This window comes from Grammomys surdaster, unplaced genomic scaffold (genome assembly GCF_004785775.1).
Source record: "Grammomys surdaster isolate TR1022 unplaced genomic scaffold, NIH_TR_1.0 169, whole genome shotgun sequence".
Lineage (NCBI taxonomy): Eukaryota > Metazoa > Chordata > Mammalia > Rodentia > Muridae > Grammomys > Grammomys surdaster.
The window spans coordinates 8116176-8138113 of NW_021604617.1; the positions used below are offsets into that span (position 1 = coordinate 8116176).

A 21938-nucleotide genomic window follows, 5' to 3' on the forward strand; every position below is an offset into this window, starting at 1 on the left:
GAGGGAAGGAGGGAGGGAGAGAGGGAGGGAGGCTTTCTGTGGTTTGGAGGGGTTTAAATGTGAACTTCTAGCATCAGGTTGTCAGCACAGTCCATGGTGTGCTGGAGTTAAGGCGTGGTCCTCTGAGAGGTGGGGCCTGGTGGGAAGCCATTCCTAGCCCCTCCCCAGTGACTCTCTGGCTTGCTGTCTCACCAAGTGATGTTTCCCTGATATAATCAGCCTGCCAAGATGGTGCCACCTGCCATGCTGCCCTCCCTACAGGGCACCTAACCATGGACATTTTTTTTTATAAACTGTAGGCAAAAATACATCTATTTTTTTCTATGAAATACCCAACCTTAAACATTTCTGGGTAGCAACAGAAAACATAGGGCTCTGAGTTCTGGGTACGCTAGGGTAGATTCAACCACCACAGTGGATACATAGATAGCCAAACTGTTCTGTTTCCCACACTCTCCACAGCTCTGATTCCTGGATGTCACGTGGCTGGACAGCGACAGTCCATTTCCCTTCTCAGATCCCTTAAAACTGCGGCTTTGCTTTGTTTTTCTTAAGGAAGTCTCACGGTGTAGTCCTGGCTGGCTTTTTACTCACAGACACCCATTTGCTCCTGCCTCTAAGGTACTGGGTTCATAGGTGTGCGCCACCGTGCCCGACCCCCACAGCATCTTTACTTCTAGCTAGGGCAGGTCCAAGTTTTCCACTGTACTCTGGTCAACTGACAGGACATAAGCACATGCAATCTGAAATAGCATTTTCTATGCAAGCATATGAAAAAGAAATCTGTGGGTCAAGAGAAGGCCCTCTGGGTAGACAGGCATCCTAGGATTGCGGGGGGAGTATGTGGCTCAGTGATGTAAATTCAGGTGTCTGAAATAAACACCCTTGGCACATAAATCCTTGGTGGGTCTTCCGGCCAAGAGCTCAGGCTCTAGACTGTGAATAGACCATAGTCCAGCTGACTTTATAATCACTTATTTCCACTGCTTTTGGAAGGTTATATCCCTACGGCTTTGAAGAGAATGCATAGAAGCATCTTCTAATTTATAGGCGCCATCTCAGCACAGGAAGCATCTTCAGATCTGGAGACCCTCACTTCAGGGTCTGTGTAAACCACAGCAACTCTGTATGTGTGGAGGGTGGGTGGGTAACATCTGTGCCTTCATAGCCATCCCATAATATTCCTCAGATTATAACCAACATTCTGGGCCTTGGGGGAAGAGGATTTCCAGCTTCTCTCCGCTGTTGGAGGGGTCTAAAGAGGAAGAAGGCAGAGATCAACCAGCCAGCCATTTCAGTGGGGTGATTAAAGAACAGCCGTGGTTCCTTTCAGGTGTCCATCAAAACAGCAAAGAGGTAACATGGTCAGAAAGACAGTGCCGGGAGGAGATGACAGCTCAGTCACAGCAGCTTGTAAGGGGAGGGCATTGTGCTGCTCCCTGCAATTCAAGGACGGTGGCCTTTGGACACCAGGAGATGCTGATAATGCCCACCCCCAAGCAGATCAGTGAAAATTCTCTCCAACTTTAGATTGCACATTTCTCAGAGGTATTGTCACTCCACCTGGAGATGTTGGCCGGGTTACTCAGCCTTCTCAAGCCAGCGGCATCTCTACGGAGGCCACACTTAACTACTACCCAAGGAAGACTTCAGTCAGGAGAGCTTTGCCTGAGCATGTGCCACTCAGCAGTTCTTCCTTCTGTGACAGCATGGAAGTCCACTTTTCCCCTTGAATTGGACACTGGTGGTCAGTTCGCTGTGACCAACAGTTTGGTCATGAATAGGTGTTCCAAGTCTCTACAGGTCACTTGAGGCAGACTCTGTATCAGCGCGGGCTGTCGGACACACGTTGTCCCTCTGATGTGTGGCCACTTACAAGGCTGCCTGTCCCTGCTGGAACTCCTTGCTGGGTTTCTCAAAGCTCTGCTCCTCTCTGTAAGATCTCCATCGCCTTCCAGGCTGGCAAATGAGGTTAGTGGGCTGACATTCCCCCGGATTTACTTGTTCCACCTGGGGATTCCTGGCTATTGGGCTATTATCAGCAGGGGCCCTAACAAGCTGATTAAGGCTAATGACAAAGTGCCTAATTAGCTGGATGAAATGGGCACTAGTATAGTATCTAGAGGCAAAATGTGCGGAGCTTTGGTTGCTGGGAAACAGCCTCTGGATGGTGGCTAATTTGGGGCCAATCTATAGCAAACCCAGGCAATTAAAAAACAGGCATTCCTGGGGCAGAGAACACTTGGACACAGTATCTTTTTAGAGGGTCTCTCTGGCTTCGTTTCAGGATTAAAAAACAAAACAAAAACCAAACCAAAACAAAACAACTTGATCTCATTATTGTGGTTACCACAGAAAGGCATGCTTGCTGTAAAAAATGGGAGACTTTATGCCAGATTTTCAATGGCAATACAGAGTTATCTACAGCAGGTGAAGGTCAGATTTTTTTTTTTCTTGGAATGCAGGCTGCTACCCAAGTTTCTTCTAGGTGCAGAAAGGAGGGAGACCCTCAATCTGAGCCCATATTTTAAATTTGTCACTAAATTTTTTTTTTTTTTTTTGCAAATGCTGTGTCAGGAGAGGCAAGAGAATGTACAGACTCAGGTCCTGCTGTAAGAAATCTACTACATAATAAAAATAAAACAAAATAAAAACACCCACAGCTGTATTCTTTGCAAAGTAATTTTAGCAAGTACAGAATTCTGTCTCCTTATTAACCTTGGGCAGCTTCCAAGACAAGTGCCCAGACTCAACTTATGGAAAGGGTGTCTTGCCCAGGCCTCATTGGCCTTTCAAAAGTCAAAGCAGGGCCCAATGGGTGCTCACGGTTATGGTGGGACATGACAGAAGTCTTCACTGTACCCTGTGAAGAAGCTAGATCTAATTCTACCATCTCCGATACCCTGCGCACATCTGCATAAAAGACCTGCTCAGTGGAGAAATGGCCGCTGCTCCAGCTGTCCGACCACAACTGCCACAGCTCCTCCATACACACCTCACCCTCTGTGAGCGCTAAGTGAAATCACTGGAAAGGCCTACTAGTCACCCATGGGTGGAGGGAACTGAGAGGGACAGTGCTGTCCCGGTGTGGACTGAGCGCTGGAAGTGCACAGCTGTTCTCTGAGGATGCTGGGCAGGCTCTCCAACTTTGGCAGACTGCCTTCAAGGCTGGGCTCACTGGTCCTCACAGCGTTCCTCCTCCTGGTCCTGAGTGAGGGAGACAAGGGTTTCCACAGGCTTGTATCTGTCTGCCTAGGAACCCCACCTGGCTGTCTTTCCTCCAGGCAAAGCCTAGATCTGACTTCCTTCTCTAGGTGTCCCAGTTAGCTTTTGGTCAAGTTGGCACAAATTCTGACATACCCGTGAAGAGGGAACCTCAACTGAAAAAACTATCCCTGGGCTATCCCTGGGCTGGTGGGCCTGGGCTGTGTAAGAAAGGTAGCTGAAGAAGCCAGATTAGGCAAGCCAACAAGCTGTGTCTATGGTCTGGTTAAGATTCTGCTTCCTGCTGTGGCTTCCCTCAATGGTGGACTGTAAGATATGAGTCAAACTCTTTCCTTCTCTTAGTTGGGTTTGGTCAGTGCTTTATCACAGCAATGAAGACCAAACCAGAGCAGTAACTAGGAACCTAAAGTGAAGTTCCAGGAGTCAGATGGGTCTAATTGTCAGGCTGGAAACCAAAGAGATCTTGAGGGTAAATGTTCCAGTGAGGCAGAAACTGAGCTGACCGTCCAACTGGGAGTAACAAGAAAGCTCCAGGCACAAAGATCAAGGCAGGCCAGGGCTAGGATGGGAAAGATTTCAGTGACCCCTGGGAACCAAATGCAGGGGTTTTCAGAGTATGGCATGGTGGCTGGGACATAAGATACAATGAACTCAGTTGTCTCCCGTCCTGCTAGGCAACTGTTAAAGGTAAGGGGTTATATCTGACTTTAGGGACCAGTGTCTTCTGCCCCATCTGCTCACAACACTAGAATATTCTCAGAGGCTTGGTTTGTAATCACTTTGAGAAGGCAAGCAACTGAAGATTTAGGCGACGGTAACCCCCACTTCTGGTCTCCAAGGGCTGAAATGAGTTCAGAAAGCAAGAGTTTTTCCTAAGGCATTTGAGACGGAAGGAGTTGGGGGAACGGATTAGCTAGCAATATTCAATCCAAAAACCTTACTGTATCTCAGCAGACATTCAAAGCGCTTGGTAACATTTTCATGTTTCATTTTGCTTGGGGCTGAAGGGGGCTCTTGCTCATGGCTTCCTGGTCTTTTGTGTCATGATGCACATAGAAACAAAATAGTTCTTGTTTACCACATTGGGAACAACTGGACAGGAATCATGTCCTGCATGAAAAGGCTCACAGCTGGGCGTGATCAATCCTAAGGTTCTGGTGAGGTGGTGTGACCTGAGGTTAACTACAGTAGCATCTCGAAGCTCATGGCTGGAAGCTTCTTTTAGCCCACAAGAAGCTGCTAGGGTTTAATGGAACAGCATATGGTGCTGGGAACGAAGAGGCAGTGACTGTCTGCACGGTAGACTGGTGAGCTCCCACATCTTTGGACCCACACAATCGGGAGATGATGAAGCTGGCTCCTTCGGCCTTGGTTACATGTTGCCTTTAACCTCCAGTATCCATTTCCTGCTTGTCTCTTCTTTGCAACTGCCGTCAGCTGAAACTGACCCTTGGGTATCCTTTATACACAACTTTGAGGCCTTTCTTTGGGTGGCAAAGCCAACTCACAAGTGAAGGACAGGACGGAGGGAGAGACAGATGGAAGATGGCCTGTAAAGAAGCTGCCACATCGGGGCTGAGTCTGGCTGTCTGGTGAGGGACTGGAAGTCGTGTTAGCAGATCCCCAAGACCATACTCTCAGCATCTACCGAGGGGAGGTCTGCCCAAGGCACCAAAGAAACCTTCAAATGATACAAATCAAGGGGCAGTGGCTGGAGAGACAGCCCAGTGGTCTACAGTGTATACAGATCTTGTAAAGGACAGGAGTTTGGTCTCCAGCACCCCTATCAGGTGACCCAAAATCGCTTCTAAGTCCAGATTTCATGGATCTGGCACCCTCTTCTAGCCTCTGTGGGTACTGTAATCATGAGCATCAACATTTTTAATTTTTATAATTAAAAATAAAGTCTTTAAAAAGAAACCAAAGAGCAATGGAAGGTCCAGTCACTCTGAAGGAGACAACCAAGGCAAGACTGTGGAGACAAAGTGGATGGGTTTCCAGTTAGTGGAACCTTCATTCATGGCCTCATGTGCTGTCTTCAGACACCTCAATCTATTTCCTTCACACTCCATTTAAATCTAAAGCTCTTTTCTATTTCACACACACACACACACACACACACACACACACACACACACACACACACACTAGACATGCACATGCATGAAGTCTTTTTCCTGGCATTGGAGTAGCCTTTTCCTCTCTTTTCTTTTTCTAATTCAAGCCTATGGAAAGTCTAGGGCCTTGATCAAGACCCACCATTACTGCCTCCAAAGCCACGGGTGGCTAATAGTGATCTGCTCTGTGTTGTAGTCTTGGTGGTTCTTTCCTTTGATGCACAGGTCTCACTGCTAGGTGGGCAGCCAACGCGCACCATCTCCTAGGTCTTGGGACATTCACAGGGACAGGTGTTTACACTGACACATGCCCGGCAGTGTCGGGCTAATAGACCCACTGTTATCTATTTGTTCAAATGAATAACTAACTATAGCCAAACAGCCAAACGTGAGCTGCCCATTTTTAGGAAGCAATGGGGTCTGGGGATCCTGGCAACCTACCGGCGTAGTGGTAATTTGCTAAAGGATGACATTTTAACCTGACTGGCTTCTGCAGCAGCAACATTTCCAGGGTAGCCTGTGGGGACAGAGAGAAAAGGCACAAGTCAGTCTAGGAGCAAGTCCCACGGGAAAGATGCAGAATGGGAAAGACACCCAGGGGGCAGACAATGCTAAAGGGCATTTCCTTTCAGTTTGGCCCCAAGAGGTCTCAACATTTTAACTCCCATCTCCTCTGCCAGCCCCAAGCTCATGCCTGAAGCTCGCTGGTCACACCACAGAAAACAGACACGGCAGCTGTGAATTAAGTACTCCTTCGGAGAGAGAGCGGGGTCTCTCTGAAGGGAGGCTGATTCTCAGGGGCAGGGTTTGAGAGGAAGGAGTGGGTGCTTTATAGACAATCATAGCTCTCTTTATCACTGACTAAACCCAGCTGTATTCAGTAACAAGTGTACCACATGCTGTCCTTCCAGAGTGTCACCAAGTAAAAACCCTTCAGATCTGCCTCCTGGAGCTGTCTTGTCTGTGTTCATGTGGGTACATGTATGTGTGTGCATGTGGATGTGAAAGTGTGTGAGCATGCGGCGGTCAGATGTTAACCTGTCATTCATTCTTCAAGTGCCGTTCACCTCGTGTTTTGAGAGAGTATCTCTCACTAGCCTAGAGGTCACCAAGCTGATGAGGCCATCTGGCCAACGAAACCTAGGATTTGCCTGTGTCTGCCTCCCATCACTGTGAATACAAGTTCACTGCACAAAATGTATGTCTATAGGAATGTCTGAGCATCACAAGTGTGTCTAGTACCCAGAAGAGAGCATTGGATCTCCTGGAACTCGAGTTATAGCCAGTTTTAAACTGCCACACGGGTGCTGGGAATCAAATCTGGATCCCCTGGAAGAGCGCCCTCTAGGTTTTAAAAGAAAAGACAGCAGGAGAGTGGGTGGGTTTGGGCCAAGCAAGGCAGAGAAATCTTGCTATTTTAAGTCCACAGGTCAGAAGCCTCAGCAACCTTTAGGAACTGCTTAGAAACCCAGAACCTCTGAGCTGGAGAGATGGCTCAGTGGTTAAAGCATCTGCTACTCCTCTAGAGGACTCAGGTTCAATTCCAAGTCCCATAAGGTGGCTTACAAGCCTGTACCTCTAGTTACAGGGGATCTCATACCCTCTTCTGGTCTCTACAGATACTACACACAATTAACATTTATACATATAAAAGAAAGAAAGAAAAAAAAAAAGAAGACAATCCAGAATTCCCAGGCCCCACCGCCATCTGCTGAATCAGCACAAACACCTTAAGAACACGCCACTGTGACTTATGCATGTTGCTGAAGGTTCCAGAAGGGCATCGGTCTCAAAGGCAAGCACTCTAGACCACACGTGAAGTATTGGCACATTTGTTTATTTACTCGTTTCTTTATTTGCATTTCTGTAAAATCTAAAAGCAGGAGCCTGATCGTAGAAGTAGGAAGAACCATGTCCTTCCTATAGAAGGGAAACTGAGGCTAGTGGTAGACTTATCTGGCCAGAAGTAAAGGATGACAAGACAAATGGTCAGCTTTGACTCTTGGAAGATGGCCCCATGGTTCTAGTTTAGGGACACCTGAGTGTCCCTAATGAAGGTCCCCAGTATTCAGAGCTATGGTAAAGGTGGGAAGTAGAACCACTTAAGGATCTAGAGAAGAGAAGCCTGGAGGCATCGAAGATTGGCCGATTTCCACAGCAGGAAGGACCTTGAGGCCAGTTCTTGTTTTACTCAAGGTTTTCCTCAGCCTCCGTCATGGTGCATGAAGTGAAATTCTCATTTCCTAGAACACATGTACCCCTCATTATAATTTAGTTTACAGAGATGTCAGCAGGAGTCTAAGTGGAGCTTTCTTTGCTGGAGGCCTTCCGGTCTGGACCTACTCACTGAGCTAATGCGTCCACAAAGCTCCCCCCCTCTCCTCCCCCACCACGTCCTAGCATCCTTACCATCACGTCACCTTTGGCCTCAAAGAGAGAGTGCAAAGCAAATTCTGAATTGGTCCCTCCACCTGGCAGAGCGCTGGAACAACACAAATTCAGAAGATTCTCCACTGTTGAGAATGAGAAGTCATTGTATCAGACATGGTCAGTGTCACAAACACCCACGACCATTCTGGAGCCAGACGTCCCAGCTAGAGAAGCCAGCCTCACCCACCCAGCCCCTCCGAAGTACCAGTACCTTGTTGCTGAAGGGCCTGGTTTTCCAGCTCAGGCCACGGCTTCCATACCAGTGTGGCCTTGTGTGTGTCCTGAGCCAGGGCAGAGACATCTTGCAGTTCTGGGATCTCTGCTTGGAATCTTAAGCCAATGTTGATGCGTCTTTAATAAAAAGAAAAACAGTACGGTCTTCAGTGTGACAGCCTAGACTAGGGGGAACTGTCAGGAACTGCAAGCACCATGGAAGTAGTTTCTTCTGCCAGAAGAATGACAGAGCAGGGCCCTTCAAGTCCAGGCCTGGCCTTGTCACTGGCAAGCACAGCTTTAATGCTGAGTGTTGGGGTACACTGTGTGAAGGTGTGTCTCTGCACAGTCAATTGCTAATTTTGTACCAGCAGAGAGCTAAATACTGGCAAGATCTTGGTCTTGTTATTTTTATGGCCTATCACCCATGTCATATTTTGTAAATATTCATTCTTCCTCTTTTGCCTAAGACAATCTAGAGTTGTATCTAATTGGCTGTAATAAAGATCTGATGGACAGTAGCTGGCAGGAATCAGACATGTTAGAGTCATCCAGGAGACACAGAGGTGAATGGTCGGATCAGAGTGAGGCGGAGAGGTAGATCTGACCATGTGGTAGGATGTAGTACCAGGATTAGTCGGTTAGAGTGGTTGGGAGACTGCCCAGCAAAAGGCTCAGGCTTTACAATATTAATAAGGCTCAGTGTCATTTATATTGCTGGCGGGTCCAAGTCAGATCTCCTGTAGTTGGGGACCTGGGTAGGGCAAGGGGGCATTCTGAAACTTCTCAGCTTTCAGCCTTTCAGTGGAAACTGGAATAGAAGGACAGCTAATTCCAAGAGAGGATTAGTGTGGGCATGGCTGGAGCAAACCATAGAACGAAGGGAGGGGGGCTTAGTGTGGGCGCCAATGTAAAGTATCTATCGCTTCCAGACCACTTTTACACGGGTCATGCCATCTAAGCTCACAATGACCTGGGATACGAACAAGACTGTAATCATGATTCCCATTCAAGGCACCAACAAAGGCCTCAAAAAACCGACTCAGTAAAAATCAAAGCTAGAATGTGTCAACTCAAGCTTTCTGATTCCGGACTCTACAAAGCTCCACCCCATGGCCTCTTATCACTCATGAAAAGAATCACCTTTTCCTTCCATAGTAAAGTAATGCCTCTTTACCGCTTTCTGTGGTTTCCAGTTACCAGTGACCAACTAATATTAGCCGGAATATTTAGATGGAATTAATATTGGAGGAAAATATTAAGCGGGAAAATCCAGAAATAAATAATTCTGTGAGCACTACTTTCATAACATTTTAAGTAACGGGATGAAATCACAAGCCAAGCTGCTTCTACCTGCCCCAGATGCCTACCTGTTAGTCAGTTGGGATTTATATTGTCTATGATAGATAAATCCATAGTCTATCTACTTGGATAGACTTGTCTCAGTTATCAGACAGACGGTTACAGCACTGTAGTGCTAATATGCAAGGCATGGTCCTATCAGAGGTTTCCGGTACCCTCTGGAGGTCAAGCCACCAGTGAGTGTATAAATACTGTATCTCCCACCAATCATGAAATGATTCAAATACTCAACACACCCATTTGGAAGACTGGTCAAGAGTCACAGAGGGAACATGGGAAAAAGAACATTCAGAAGGATTCTCTTCTAGTTAAGCACCTTCAAGAGAGAGGCCACAATGCCACTGGGGATATGAACGTGTATGAGTCTACAAGCTGGCCTGTGGAGGTAATGAGGCTAGATTGTTTGAATCTAGGGTTTCACACTTAGCCCTAAGTCTCTGAAGTACTAGCAGCTATAAGGAAACAGCAGGAAGGAAGCCATGGTCCTACTGTTTCCACAACTCTCCCCTCTCAGTGGCCACTGAATACGGAAATATCGCCTTTCTAGAAGCTTCCAGACCTTTCCTTATCTGAGGCATATGCTCTAAAGAATAAATGGCTATTCCTTACGGTTCAACATCCACAGTCTGCTCTCCAGGTCCTGGGGTGACTGTCACGTTACTGCCGTCGATGCTGCCTGAAACAGAAACGCTAGAGTTTACCAGACAACAAGGAAAAAAAAAAACCGCCCCAAGAAATGAACACAGACGGAAGTTAGCTGACCAGTCATTAGCCAAGCAGTAACAAGGCTCTTCTCCTACCCAACACATATCAATTCCCAGAAGATCGGATGAATTCATGAGGTTCTTTTTCTGTCTGTCTGTCTCTCCCCATCCTTCAGCCCTTGACAAGGTCTTGATGTGTAGCTCAATCTGGTCTTGAACTTCCTATTCCCCAGCTTTAAGCCTCAGCCTCCCCAGTGCTTGGGAATACGGGCCTTAAGATAACCATTTCCCACAGTGTGAGGAAAAGCTGGCTGGCTAAGACAGCTTATGGTTTCTAGGCAACCAGAAAGCAACCTAGCTACAAAGATCTCTCTTCTCCCTTTGGCCCCCTCAATATCTACTGAGGAGATGGGGTTTTCCTGGGCTGCTCAGGCTGATTTCAACCTCCCCCATGCCTTCTGCCTCAGCGTCTATAGTAGTTGGGCTATGCTGGCATATGACCTACAGGGTTCATGATTGATTTTTTTTTAAAAGCACAGTAAATATTAAGATTTACTCTTGCTTATAATAATAACTCCCATGTATATAATCGCTAAATATTTATCTTAAGCATCTTTTTTGATCATCCGAAGCAGTCTTCGTGTGCACATTTCCTTTTTTTTTTTTTTTCGCCATCCCAAAGACACCCTGGCTCACTTCTCTCCTCAGACTGATACCCTTGAGTTACTAAACGCGATGCAGACACATTAAGAACGCCTCGCCTCGTATGTGGAACACATAACGGATATTTCACAGAAATCCACGGGGGTAAACTAGCCAGTTGAAGAAAAGTGAGACTCCCCACCCACTCGGGGGTAGTATCCAAATCGACAGGGGTTAAGGGACGACTCACTGGAACGGCATAGCAGCACGCGTGGCGTGGGCGTGAGGGGAGTGAGGGGCAGCTGGGGGTGCACTCCAGGGCCGTGGCCAGAGATGAGGACATTGCTGAAGAGCCCTGAGCCCTGGCGCACGGGGCTCAGCATGGGTGGCGGCGTGTAGGGGGGCAGTTCGTGGGCGGGGTCCAGGAGCAGGTGGTCCCCTAGGATGCGTGGGGACCGCAGCTGGCTCTGGTACAGGGTGGCCCCCGAGTAAGAGGTGGGGTTGGGAGTATAGGAAGAAGGCGGTGGTGGGATGAAGAGGGGCTCAGGACGGTGCCGGAACTTCTTCTTCTCTGGTAGGGTCTTGAGGGGCTCCTCAACTTTGGCGGTGATGGGTGGATGTTTCCGGGGGATTTCCTAGAGTGAGAGGAACAGTTGGGATTCAAACTAGGACATCCCAGCCATTGTCCCCTTTCTAAGTACAGAACCGCTATCCTTGCCTTTGGCCCCTTTCTATAGATTTGGCCAGGGATCTCGAAAATTCTAAGGGGGTGGGGGAGAGACTGCCTCCCTTCTGTTCGTCCCCTCCCACTCCCACCACATCGGCCTTGGGCTGGTTAGCAAAGAAAATCCGGAAGGTCTGAGAAGGGGTAGGGTGGGTCCGCAAGAAGTAATAAATTAAAACTCTGGCTTATCACTGCATTTCCATCTGTCTTGAGTGGAATCCAGCAGAGTGGCTCTTTAGTTCCCCCACTGCGCCTGCAGGGATAGATCACACATGTTCTAAGCAGGGGACGGAATCCTCCCTCCAGGGATGCAAGGCCCAAGGCTGAGGGGCAGGAAGAGGTTCGTGCCTAGCACAGGCTCCCCGAGCTGTCACCACGGCTCTACAGGGTTACTTGAGGCCGGGGCACAGTGGCCCACAATCCTCAAGGCCGTTTTAACGGGCTCTCCTGGAGCTGGAGCTGGTGACGCTCCCCTGCCACGCCCCTCTGAGGCTCCTCCTAGCACCCCCATCTCCTCCTGCTTCCTGTCAGCAGAGCTAGCTTAGGTTATGGCGAGGAAGCCAGCCTCGTCTGGGGTGGGGGTGGGGGTGGGGGGGACCTGACACACGGAGACACGTATACTAGTAAGTCCACACATGCACGTCAAATAGAGAAGCAGGGTATGCCAAAGCCGGACGAAACAGACTTGGGTCGGGGTTGGGGGGCCAGCATCAACCCAGAAAAGCCGAGAGCCGGTGTGACAGCCACCCGGGATACCTGTGGAGAGGCTCTGAGGTGCTCAGGCACAGCTGCAGTGCCCAGCAGCTCTAGTGCCAGAGTGGCGAGTGAAGACAGCAGCAAGGGGTGATGGGAAAGACCTTCATGGTCACATGACCAGCTGCCTCCAGCCCATGTGACCTGCCCCAACTCCCCTCTCACCGGCCTGCCTTCGGTAGTACGGGCTCTGCCTCTCCCCTCCCGCCGTCTACTTCTTCCTCAGCTCCCCTGTCTTCCGAGGTGCCATCCCAGCCTCTAGGAGAGCCTCTTGGGGAGGCAGAAGTGATGGAGGAGGTGGAGAGGGGCTCCCGGCTTCAGCGTGGAGGTTGCCGAGGGACCAGTACCCTCCAGCTTCCCTCCTTTCCTCAAGTAGGGGCGCCTCACAGCCGAGGCCCAGAAGAGACCCCCGAGGAGCTAAGAGCCTGCTGAGGAGAGTGTTTCGAAAAGGTGGCTTTGCCATCCCCACCCCTGATGGCGGAGCAAATCTGGAAACCTTTAAGCCCTGTCCCTGGGTCACTGAGGTCATTTAAGAAATGTGGAGTTCTTGGTGGCCTTAACTCTGATCGGGAGCCTAAACATAGAGTTCAAAAGTCCTTTTTAGGCTCTTACTGGTGCCTCTACCACTAAATAATGCTTTATCATCTCCCAGGCAAGGCTCTCTGAGCTACCTGGACCAAGAGGCCCAACTCAGAATGTCAAACCACCCAGACTGTCACACTTGGGTCACGGTCTGATGGACTCTAGGGGGCAGAGTCAAGCACTGAATTTTATAAAACTCCTGCCCCCAGGGGAGGGAGAAGGCCACTGGTAAGTCCAACACTCTGGGGGAAATGGAGACTCTTGGGAGGGACATTTCAAGTTGGCTTTCTCCCAGAGCTGAGATATGAATTTAGAGCTCTTTCCTGGATTTTAAACTTGTTTTTTATATCAAGGGCTTGATTTCCGTTCTTTACTTATTCCCTGATCATGCTTCTGCTTCAGCCTGCCTGTCAGCTGATGGTGTCTCTCTCTCTCCTGCATTAAGCCAAGTTCACCCCTTCCTACTCAGCCTACCCAGAACTCCCACAATGACTTCCTAAGTAAAAAAATACCACCACGCTGCCTTGCTAGCTGGACCCACCCACCTGGTATGCAGGTACATCTTGATTTATGATGGAGTTACAGTCCAAATAACCCATAGTAAAACAAAGCTATTAAGTTGAAAAATGCAGTTAACGCACCTCACCCACAGAGCACTCTACCTCTGCAACTTAGGGTAAACAGTCTGTAGACATTCCCCTCCTGATCTAGTAGCTGACTGGGAGCAGCAACTTAAAGCCGCTGCTCCGCCTCGGGAGAGAAGGTTATACCGTATGCTTGGACTATGCTTGCACTAGCCTGGGAGAAGGCCAAGATCCAATTACTTGTCTGTAAAGCTCAAAACTTGTAAGGGGAACCATTTTGGCAGAAGACAACTACCTGTCTTTCCATCTTGCAACCTCCAGGGAATAGGTTTCTCCCTAACCTCTCCTCTACTCACTGTCTTGAATGAGATGGGTGGCTGTAATCCCTGTGTGACTTCCAGGACAGATGCAGAGCCTCTCACACCTACCACACAGCTTCCTCAGGGAAGGTGTGTGTGTGTGTAGATAAGCTATTCCGTCTATGTCTGTTACTAGACCCCTCTGGCCAGAATATGGAGGTGGTCCCTCAGTCTCTCTTCTTCTGAGCTTCAACGTCATAAAAGAACCCGAAGCAGTTCTTTTTCTGAATGTTTCAACCCTACCCTTACGGCTCCTAGACTCCCAGAATGCACTCATTCTTTCAGGACAATTAAGATCCGACACACTACTCTGTGGGAAGAGACAGGTCTGGTATGGCCAACCATGGAGGTCCTTAATTCCCCAGGGTAGAGAGCAGAAGAGGCAGGGAGAAGAGGAGAGGGTGCAAAGGCAAGGAGAGTTTAACAGGGACTGAGAAACATGAATCACTTTGCTTTCCTGAGATCTGCGGGATCTGGCTCTCAATGGGCTTATTGGGGAAACTAATGGATCCAAGACTCCAGGCATTAAAGCGGGTGTGACAATGGCTGAAGCTATTGACCAGGTAGATCATCTAAGCCAGCGATTCAGCTACCTTCCAGAGGTGCAACCATTCTAAGGTTTACCTCTTTGGAAGCTGGATCTGGGGAGACCCAGAGGTCTTGGGAAAGATCCAGGGAAGGGAAACAGCTGTTTATAAGCAGAGATATACTTTTCCTATCTTAGTAACCGGTAAGGTTATACCGACGGCTGCCAACTGGATTGTCATTTACACCCAGGCATGAGAACATGTCAGTCTTCAGAGCTGGATCCAGACCCTCCGCCTGGAGCAGTAACAAGTATGGAATGGAGGGTCAAGTGCAGGTGGCCTGGAAGGCTGGAACCTGAGGGGGAGACTACATCAAGTAGCCCAGGCCAGTGACTCTGGAAAAGCTGTCCTCATCTCCAAGAAAGCAAAGCAATGTCCCCACCCCAGGCAGGTGCGGCAGCACAGCAACTCACAGCAGGCGCACGGGGGGCAGCCCCTTGGGGAGAGTGAGGGGGGGACAGGGTCATCCTCACGAGCACAGGCATCTCGTCGTCCGACATCGAGCTGGCTGGCTTGTCTCTGGCCGAAGGGGTGGCAGCGACGCTGTTGGTGAAGCCCTGAGAGCTGGGCTTGGGAGCTGGGAGAGGCTTGACAGGGACAGACACGGGCATGACCATAGGCGTGAGGCGCTCTGCCTCAGGAGGGAGCTGCGGTGGCGGCGGAGGCGGAGGTGGCAGTGGCGGCTGGGGCTGAGGCTGAGGCTGAGGCTGAGGTGGTGGGGCCTTCTCTCCTTCCTCCTACACAGACAATAAAGGCTTTGATCCTGGGCTGAAAGCAGCTCTCCCAAGGGGGATGGACTTGCTTTTCCTCAGAGGTTCCAGGACATCAGTGGTGGGGAACAGAAAAACCACAGCTGGGTGGTTTCCTTCCTGTAACTCTGGGTCCCTGAACTACTTTTAAGGTATCACTTAAGGTATATGAAAATATTAAAAAAAAAAAAAAGTTGGTGGCTTTTGTGGCTTTTTGAAATAAAGGACAGGGATTGCTATTCAGTCAAAACTAAACGTGATTTTATGTAGGTTTCCATTCCTTGGGTCTCAGTTGACTCAGTGTCTAATGGAAATAATAGTTGCAGCCTAAATTTTACTCAGGTTAGGAAACTACATTGAAAATGCTACGGCTTTCTTTGAGACAACCAGTTTCTCAATAGGTAGCCCAAACTCAGAATCCTCCTGCCTCAGCCTCCTGAGTGCTGGGATTATAGGTGTGTAATGCCACACTGGGCTGAAAACATACATTTTTCTTTTCTGTTTGTTTTTGTTTTTGTTTTTTGAGACAAAGGTCTTGCTATGTTGCTTTGGCTAGCCTTGAACTTGCCATGTAAACCAGGCTAGCCTCAACTTGCAGTGATCCTCCTATCTCTCTACCTCGTGACCATTGGGATTATAGAGGTATGAGCCATGGAAACATACTGTTTTTAAAATGTGAAGACAGGCTGGAGAGACAGTTAGAAGCACTGGCTGCACTTCCAGAGGCTCTGAGTTCAAGTCCCAGTACCCACATGGCAGTTCACAACTGTCTGTTATCCAGCTCCAGGTGATTTGACACCCTCACATAGACATGCCTACAGGCAAAGTATCAATGCACATAAAATTAAAAAATTATTTTAAAAAAGTAAAGATAAACTCTTATCTGGCACAGCCAGGAAATAGAGATGGGACAGTGAATCTCATACATTCAATAGTCAAAGAATTTTCAGAAAATTCTATGAGTTTTAACTGAACCCAAGGATGGTTTCTTATATGACTGTCCACCTGGATAATCCTGAGGATATTACAGGGTCACTGGGTCCCACCTACAACCAATCACCACTGCATGGATGGATAGAAATTCTAGCCAAGAGCTGGAGAACTGCTCGATTTGTCTTAGCAACTGACCACTGATCTCAGAGACCATCTGGTTATGGTCTTGAGTGCTTCAAGCATACTTTAGGTTTCTACTTTACATTTGATTATGTATACACTCTTCATTTACATATTTATAGGTCTCACATTGACATAGTTCCTTTGGCACCTTTCTCTAGGAACAGAGATGGGGTTCCCTAAAGAGATTTCTAGCACTCCGCTTTTGACACTTGTCTAGGAAGCCAGGGAAGTGGAGACCGTGCCTCTCCTGGCATCCACAAAAGGCACACATCCCCCTGTCTCACTCCAACAGCAGCAAAGCAAAGCAAGCAGCACATGACCTGTGAAGGGCGGGGCGGGTTCCTGCTGACCTGTTTGAGGCTGGGGGAGGCCCTCATTCCCCCGTGGGACCGCATGTGGCCATTCAGGGCAGGCAGGCTTTTGAACTCCTTCAGGCAGATGGAACATGTCAGCTTGTTCTTGGCATCAAACTGTTCCCCAAACACTCCTTTGGTTTGGCTGCTGCTGAAGGTTAGGGCCACATGGAAAGGACATACACATTGAGGACGGAGAAACAAGAATTTAGCACAAGGCATCAAACCTACAATGAAATCATTTTGTTATCTAATCTACCACTGTCTGTGGCTTCGATATACGTCAGATAACCAAGCCCAATGTACAGATGGAGATATATATATATATATATATATATATATATATATGTGTGTGTGTGTGTGTGTGTGTGTGTGTGTGTGTGTGTGTGTGTATATGTGTGTGTGTGTGTTTGGTCAGAGGAAAACTTGGAGTCAGCTCTCTCCTTTTGTTATATAGATCCCAGGGTTCAAATTCAGGTCATTAGGCTTAGCACCTCTGCCTGGAAAGCCATCTCACTGATCTGGGAGGGCTTTCTCTTCTTTGAAAACATTGTGTGTGTGTGTGTGTGTATGCACATGTGCGCATTGTGTTGTGTTTCAGTTTCTCGTCTGTGTGTGCATTGTGTGTGCCTGGTACCTGGGGAGATGATAAGAGGGCACTAGATCCCCTGGAGATGGAGTTATAGGCAGCTGTGAGCCAACGTGTGTGGGTGCTGGGACTCCAACCCCAGTCTACAGCAAAATCAGCAAGAGCTCTTTATGGCTAGGCCGTGTCTCCAGCAGAAAGGGCTTTCTTAAAATCATGTCAGACAAGACACATCCTCCATCATTCTAGACCTCCAGGCACTGGGGCTTTCATCATCCACAGATTGAAACACCCACCCGCCATGGCCCTGAGAGAAGGAAGTGAGTTCTGTACTGTTCACTGTGACACACCCAAAGCTCGTCTCTAAGCCTGGTACACAGAAGGCACCCATTAAGTCCCCAGTGACTGAATTGATAAAGAACAGAACACACAGTAGCCAAACGTTACTGCTCCCTGCTCTGTGTGTACCGTCATCCCTCTGAGCCTGGCTTTCTCATTTCTAAAATGAGGTGAGCAGTAGCTGGAGATCACTGAGGACTTGCCATTGACAGGCGCCTGACAGCAATGCCTGCCTTACTGGTATTTTCTCCGTGTAACACACAGGTTGAGTGTTCAAACACAGCTGCTACTGCTTTCCTTGGAACTTTGACCTTGGATTTAGAAATGAGTTATTTACACAACCCAAGAAACTCCCCAGCCTCCCAAATACACCGAATCTTTGACCATACCTTGATTCCGGGGATCCAGGCTGAGCTCTCCCATCAGGTAAGTGCATCTAATTTTGAGCCAAACAGGGCACCAGAAGAAAACAAGAAAAGAGAAAAAAACAAACATGTATTTCTAAAGGGAGGAATCTCAAGTTGTCTGAACACCAGGATCTAGCCTTCCAGAACTTTCTCTGCCCATGATTACCCCAACATGTGTCTACTCACGCCTTTGTTTGTCATCTGGTTTCTTCCTACTACTCCCTGAACTCACAGCTGACGCCAGCCCCAAGCCTCCTGGGACGCGACCTCCTTCTACCCTTCTTATTCTGTTTGTATCTAGTCTGCATTTACAGGGTCCATCCCCACAAAGGACAGAGAGGAAATGGTTGGTACAGCATCATCTCAGGAGACCTGACAGCATCAAAACCTACCAAACAAGAACTTCGTGTATATGACCACATGTATGGCGTGTATAGAAGTGGTGTGAGCCTCGGGGGGGGGGGGGACCATCCATGTGCACAGTGTTTGTGCAGAAGTCACAGGACAATCTGTGTCTCGGGGATACTCCGAGGACAGAGTTTCAGTAGGGATGAGATGTCCCCACTCTGTAGCTCTCTTGCCTCTGACATAGACACTGTACATGCGTGTGTATTTGTATGTGTGCAGGTGCATGTGGTTATATATTTACCACATATAGGTGCATGAGGGCATGCGAGTGAAGGCTAGAGGTTAGGCTAGCCTTGGCTATTGTTCCCCAGGCACTGTCCATATCAACATTTTTTATTATACTCTATCTATCCGTCTGTCTGTCTATCTATCTATCTATCTATCTATCTATCTATCTATCTATCTATCATCTATCTATCATCTATCTATCTATCTATCTATCTATCTATCTATCTATCAATCATCTATCTGTCTATCTATCTGTCTATCTATCTATCTATCTATCTATTTATCTATCTATCTGTCTTTATGTGTGTGTATGTGTTGCCACAACATGTGTGTGGAGGTGAACAGACAACTTGTGGGGGTCAATACTCTCCTTTCTCCTCAATCCTGGGGGCAAAACTCATGCCCCCAGCTGAGGCAACAAGTGCCCTTTCCCACTGATCCATCATGGGAGCCCAACTTGTTAGTTTTAGACAGGGTTTCTTACTAGCCCAGAACTCTATGAGTAAGCTAGCTTGGTCAGCAGGGAGCCCCAGGGATCCTCTGGTCTCTGCCTCCCCAGTGCTGGGATTACAAGCACTTGCTGCCAAGCCCTGCATCCTATGATTAAACTGAGCCAACCCTCTGGCCCCTGGCTCTAGGTCCTGATCATTATGTTAACCGTTTCAGACATACTATAATATTCTGGCCATCTCTTTAGTGAGGTGACAAATCCCCAGGGTCAAAGACTGAATCCAAATTGATTCTGTATTCCAAGAGTCTGGCACAGACAGTGCCTGGCACATGTAGAACGACCTTTGTGAGGTGTATAAAGGACGTAAAGGGTAGGAGGCCGAATTGGGCACTACAGAGACTCTAGCCTGACTGAGTCTGTCGCACATGCAGATATGGGGAGAAGCTTTGAGATACCTGGGGCCACATTGCACTGGGAGACGGCTGTTGATGCTGAGACCCCATATTGTTGAGGTGGATCCCACTGGGGGACAGGAGCGGTTGGTGAGGAAGGGTACTAGTGACCCGGGTCATTTCTGAGCTTGCTGGATCTGCCACCCCTGTATCAGGAGGTCCCATGTCCCCATGGGAACTCAGCATAGCCGGGGTCTGTCTGTCACTAGAATATGTCTTCAACTGACTGTCTTCACGCTGCTGGTGCTGGGACAGGTGGCTCTGCTGGTAGAGGGGGTGGCTATAGGGCTGCTGAGGTTCCTGATAGTAATACTGTGGCATGGAGCCCAGCTGGATGAGCTGGACAGCGTGTGCCTGCTCCGGGGTATACTGATGAGGGTCCCTGTGGTACGAAGGGGGCTGCAGGTGCATGGCTGGCTGCTGCTGCTCTTGCAAGTGTTGCATCATGGGTTGTGGCTGATAATACTGAGGTATCTGCAGTGAACTCTGCCGCTGCTGCAGCTGGAGCTGTGGCTGCTGCTGCTGCTGAGGCGGCGAGGGGCGCATCTGCTGCTGCTGCTGCGTCTCCTGCATGGAGAGCCGCTGCAGTCCGGCTTGCTGCTGCTGAGGCGTTGGCTGTGGGTAATACTGGTGCTGCTGCAACGGTTGCATATGGCTGGACAGCACCTGAGGGGCTTGCAGTGGCTGTCCTCCTTGCATGGACATCTGGGCCAGGGGCTGCTGGTAGTCATAATACAGGTGCCCTTGGGGAGCGTGCTGCCCGACTGGAAGGGCTGGCTTGGGCAGTCCACCTGTGAAACCAGGGTGAGGCTGCTGGGGCACCTGCTGGTAGCGGGAAGCTATAGCTGATGCTGAGGGCTCCACAGGCTTCTGAGATAGCAGCTGACGGAGGGCACTGTCAGAGGCTCCATCCATCACTGCTGACTGGGTGTGCAGCACCTGGGCCATATTGTTGACCTGAATCCGCAGGTTCTGGTTGGCAAACACCTGGGTGAAAGAGTCCAGCTTGTGCAAAACACCACTGGTGAGTTTCTGGGTCCGGATCTCGCTGGCCTGGGAATAAGTGTATTGGTAGCCATCTGTGGGCTCCACCTGAGCCGGTGCCCCCCACATCATGTTTGAGTTGGCCAAGTTGCTACGAAGCTGGACATGGTTCCCAGGTCCCGCATGACTTCCCCATCCTCCCTGCCTGGAGGTATCCATCTGGCCAAGGTTTTTGGAGCCAATAGGCAAGCCGAGACCATCCCGAGTATCTTGAGGGAAGTGAGGCGAGATGGGTGAGGCCTGTGGGGCGTCCATTCCAGCCCCGGAGATTGTATTCCCATAGCTGTGGCTCAGCCCGCCGTGAACACCAAGGGGTGGCTGTTGATAGAAGAGGTTCTCACCACCGTGGGCCACGTGATTGGTCTTGTACAGTTGCTGGTCCCCCATGATGGCCTCCTTGGTTATGAATGTTCAGCCACAAAATAAAAATCAAAAACACACACACACAAAAAGAGGAAATGAAGAAAATCGAAAAAAAAATCTTGAAACCCTGAGAAGATGAGAGAAAGCGTCCACCCTACTCCACGGCTGACATGTCTGTGAGGGTGGCTGGAGGCAGGGGTCCCTGTTGGCTTGAACCAGTCATCAGCAGAGCCGAGGTGCCTACATCCTCACCCAGGCTGAGGTACGGACCAGACACCACTGTGGTGGGCGAACGTCCTTCACACCTGGAAGACAGGACGAAAAGGACAAAATTTATTTCCCTGGATGTTTCTTGGCAAGCCATTATTATGAATATTGTGGTCATTAATAAAAGATAGATACAGGGAGGGCTGGTGTGATGGTTCAGCAGGTTAAGCCACTTGCTGCTAAGCCTGGTGACCTCAGTTCAAATCCAGGGAGGGACCCAGATGGTGGAAGGAGAGACCTGACAACTGTACTCTGACCTCCATAGGAGTGCCATGGTATGTGTGGTGTGTATACTTACCCAAGGGAGTGTAAGTGTCTGAGTATTTGCAGGTCAGAGGAGAACTTCCGGCATCCTGCCCAATCAAGTCCTACCTTACTCCAGGGTGTATCCGTTACCTTATGTTAGACTAGTATCCAGCAAGCGCCCACGCGCCCCTTCTCTAGGCCACCTGCAGTGCTGAAGTTATAGCCACAGACAGGCACACCCAGCTTTTTATACAGGTGCTGGGGATTTGAACTCAGGTCCCTGTGTTTTATAGCAAACGGTCCACCTCCCAGTCTTCTCTCTTCCGTTCCAGTTCTTCTGTCGTTTTCAGACTGGGCTGTGGGTCTCTGGGGGCACAGGAGGGCTTTTGCAGACACAGCACATGCATTCTAGACTCTAAAAGGAAGAGTTCTCAGGTTCCTGAGCTCCCACAGAAGCACTTTTCTAGAACGGGGATGAGAGAGGTACACGTGGCACTTTTCCATCTGCTCTCCTCTTTTATAAAAAGGAAGGTAAACCTCTCACCTGTTCCAGCACAGATGCCAATTGGATTCATAATCTGCTTGCTTGCTTATCTATCTATCTATCTATCTATCTATCTATCTATCTATCTATCTATCTATCTATC

At 49.0% G+C, this 21938-nt stretch overlaps 1 protein-coding gene across 8 annotated transcripts in view; it reads right to left on the minus strand.

Annotated features, from left to right (window-relative positions):
* Positions 1-21938, minus strand: part of Trerf1 (transcriptional regulating factor 1) — a 221557-nt gene that overhangs the window by 25128 nt on the left and 174491 nt on the right. For 2 of the 8 annotated variants that reach the window (XM_028766640.1, XM_028766642.1), the window contains 9 exons: positions 19375-21083; positions 17815-17861; positions 16498-16651; positions 14696-15019; positions 10944-11328; positions 9957-10023; positions 7984-8123; positions 7752-7855; positions 5784-5859 (listed from right to left, as the gene is read on the minus strand). In XM_028766640.1, the coding sequence (XP_028622473.1) occupies positions 5784-5859; positions 7752-7855; positions 7984-8123; positions 9957-10023; positions 10944-11328; positions 14696-15019; positions 16498-16651; positions 17815-17861; positions 19375-20802 (2725 nt within the window). In that variant the 5' untranslated portion in view covers positions 20803-21083. The remainder of the gene's footprint in view (positions 1-5783; positions 5860-7751; positions 7856-7983; positions 8124-9956; positions 10024-10943; positions 11329-14695; positions 15020-16497; positions 16652-17814; positions 17862-19374; positions 21084-21938) is intronic. The other 6 variants (XM_028766645.1, XM_028766643.1, XM_028766646.1 and 3 more) reach the window with 6 other exon arrangements.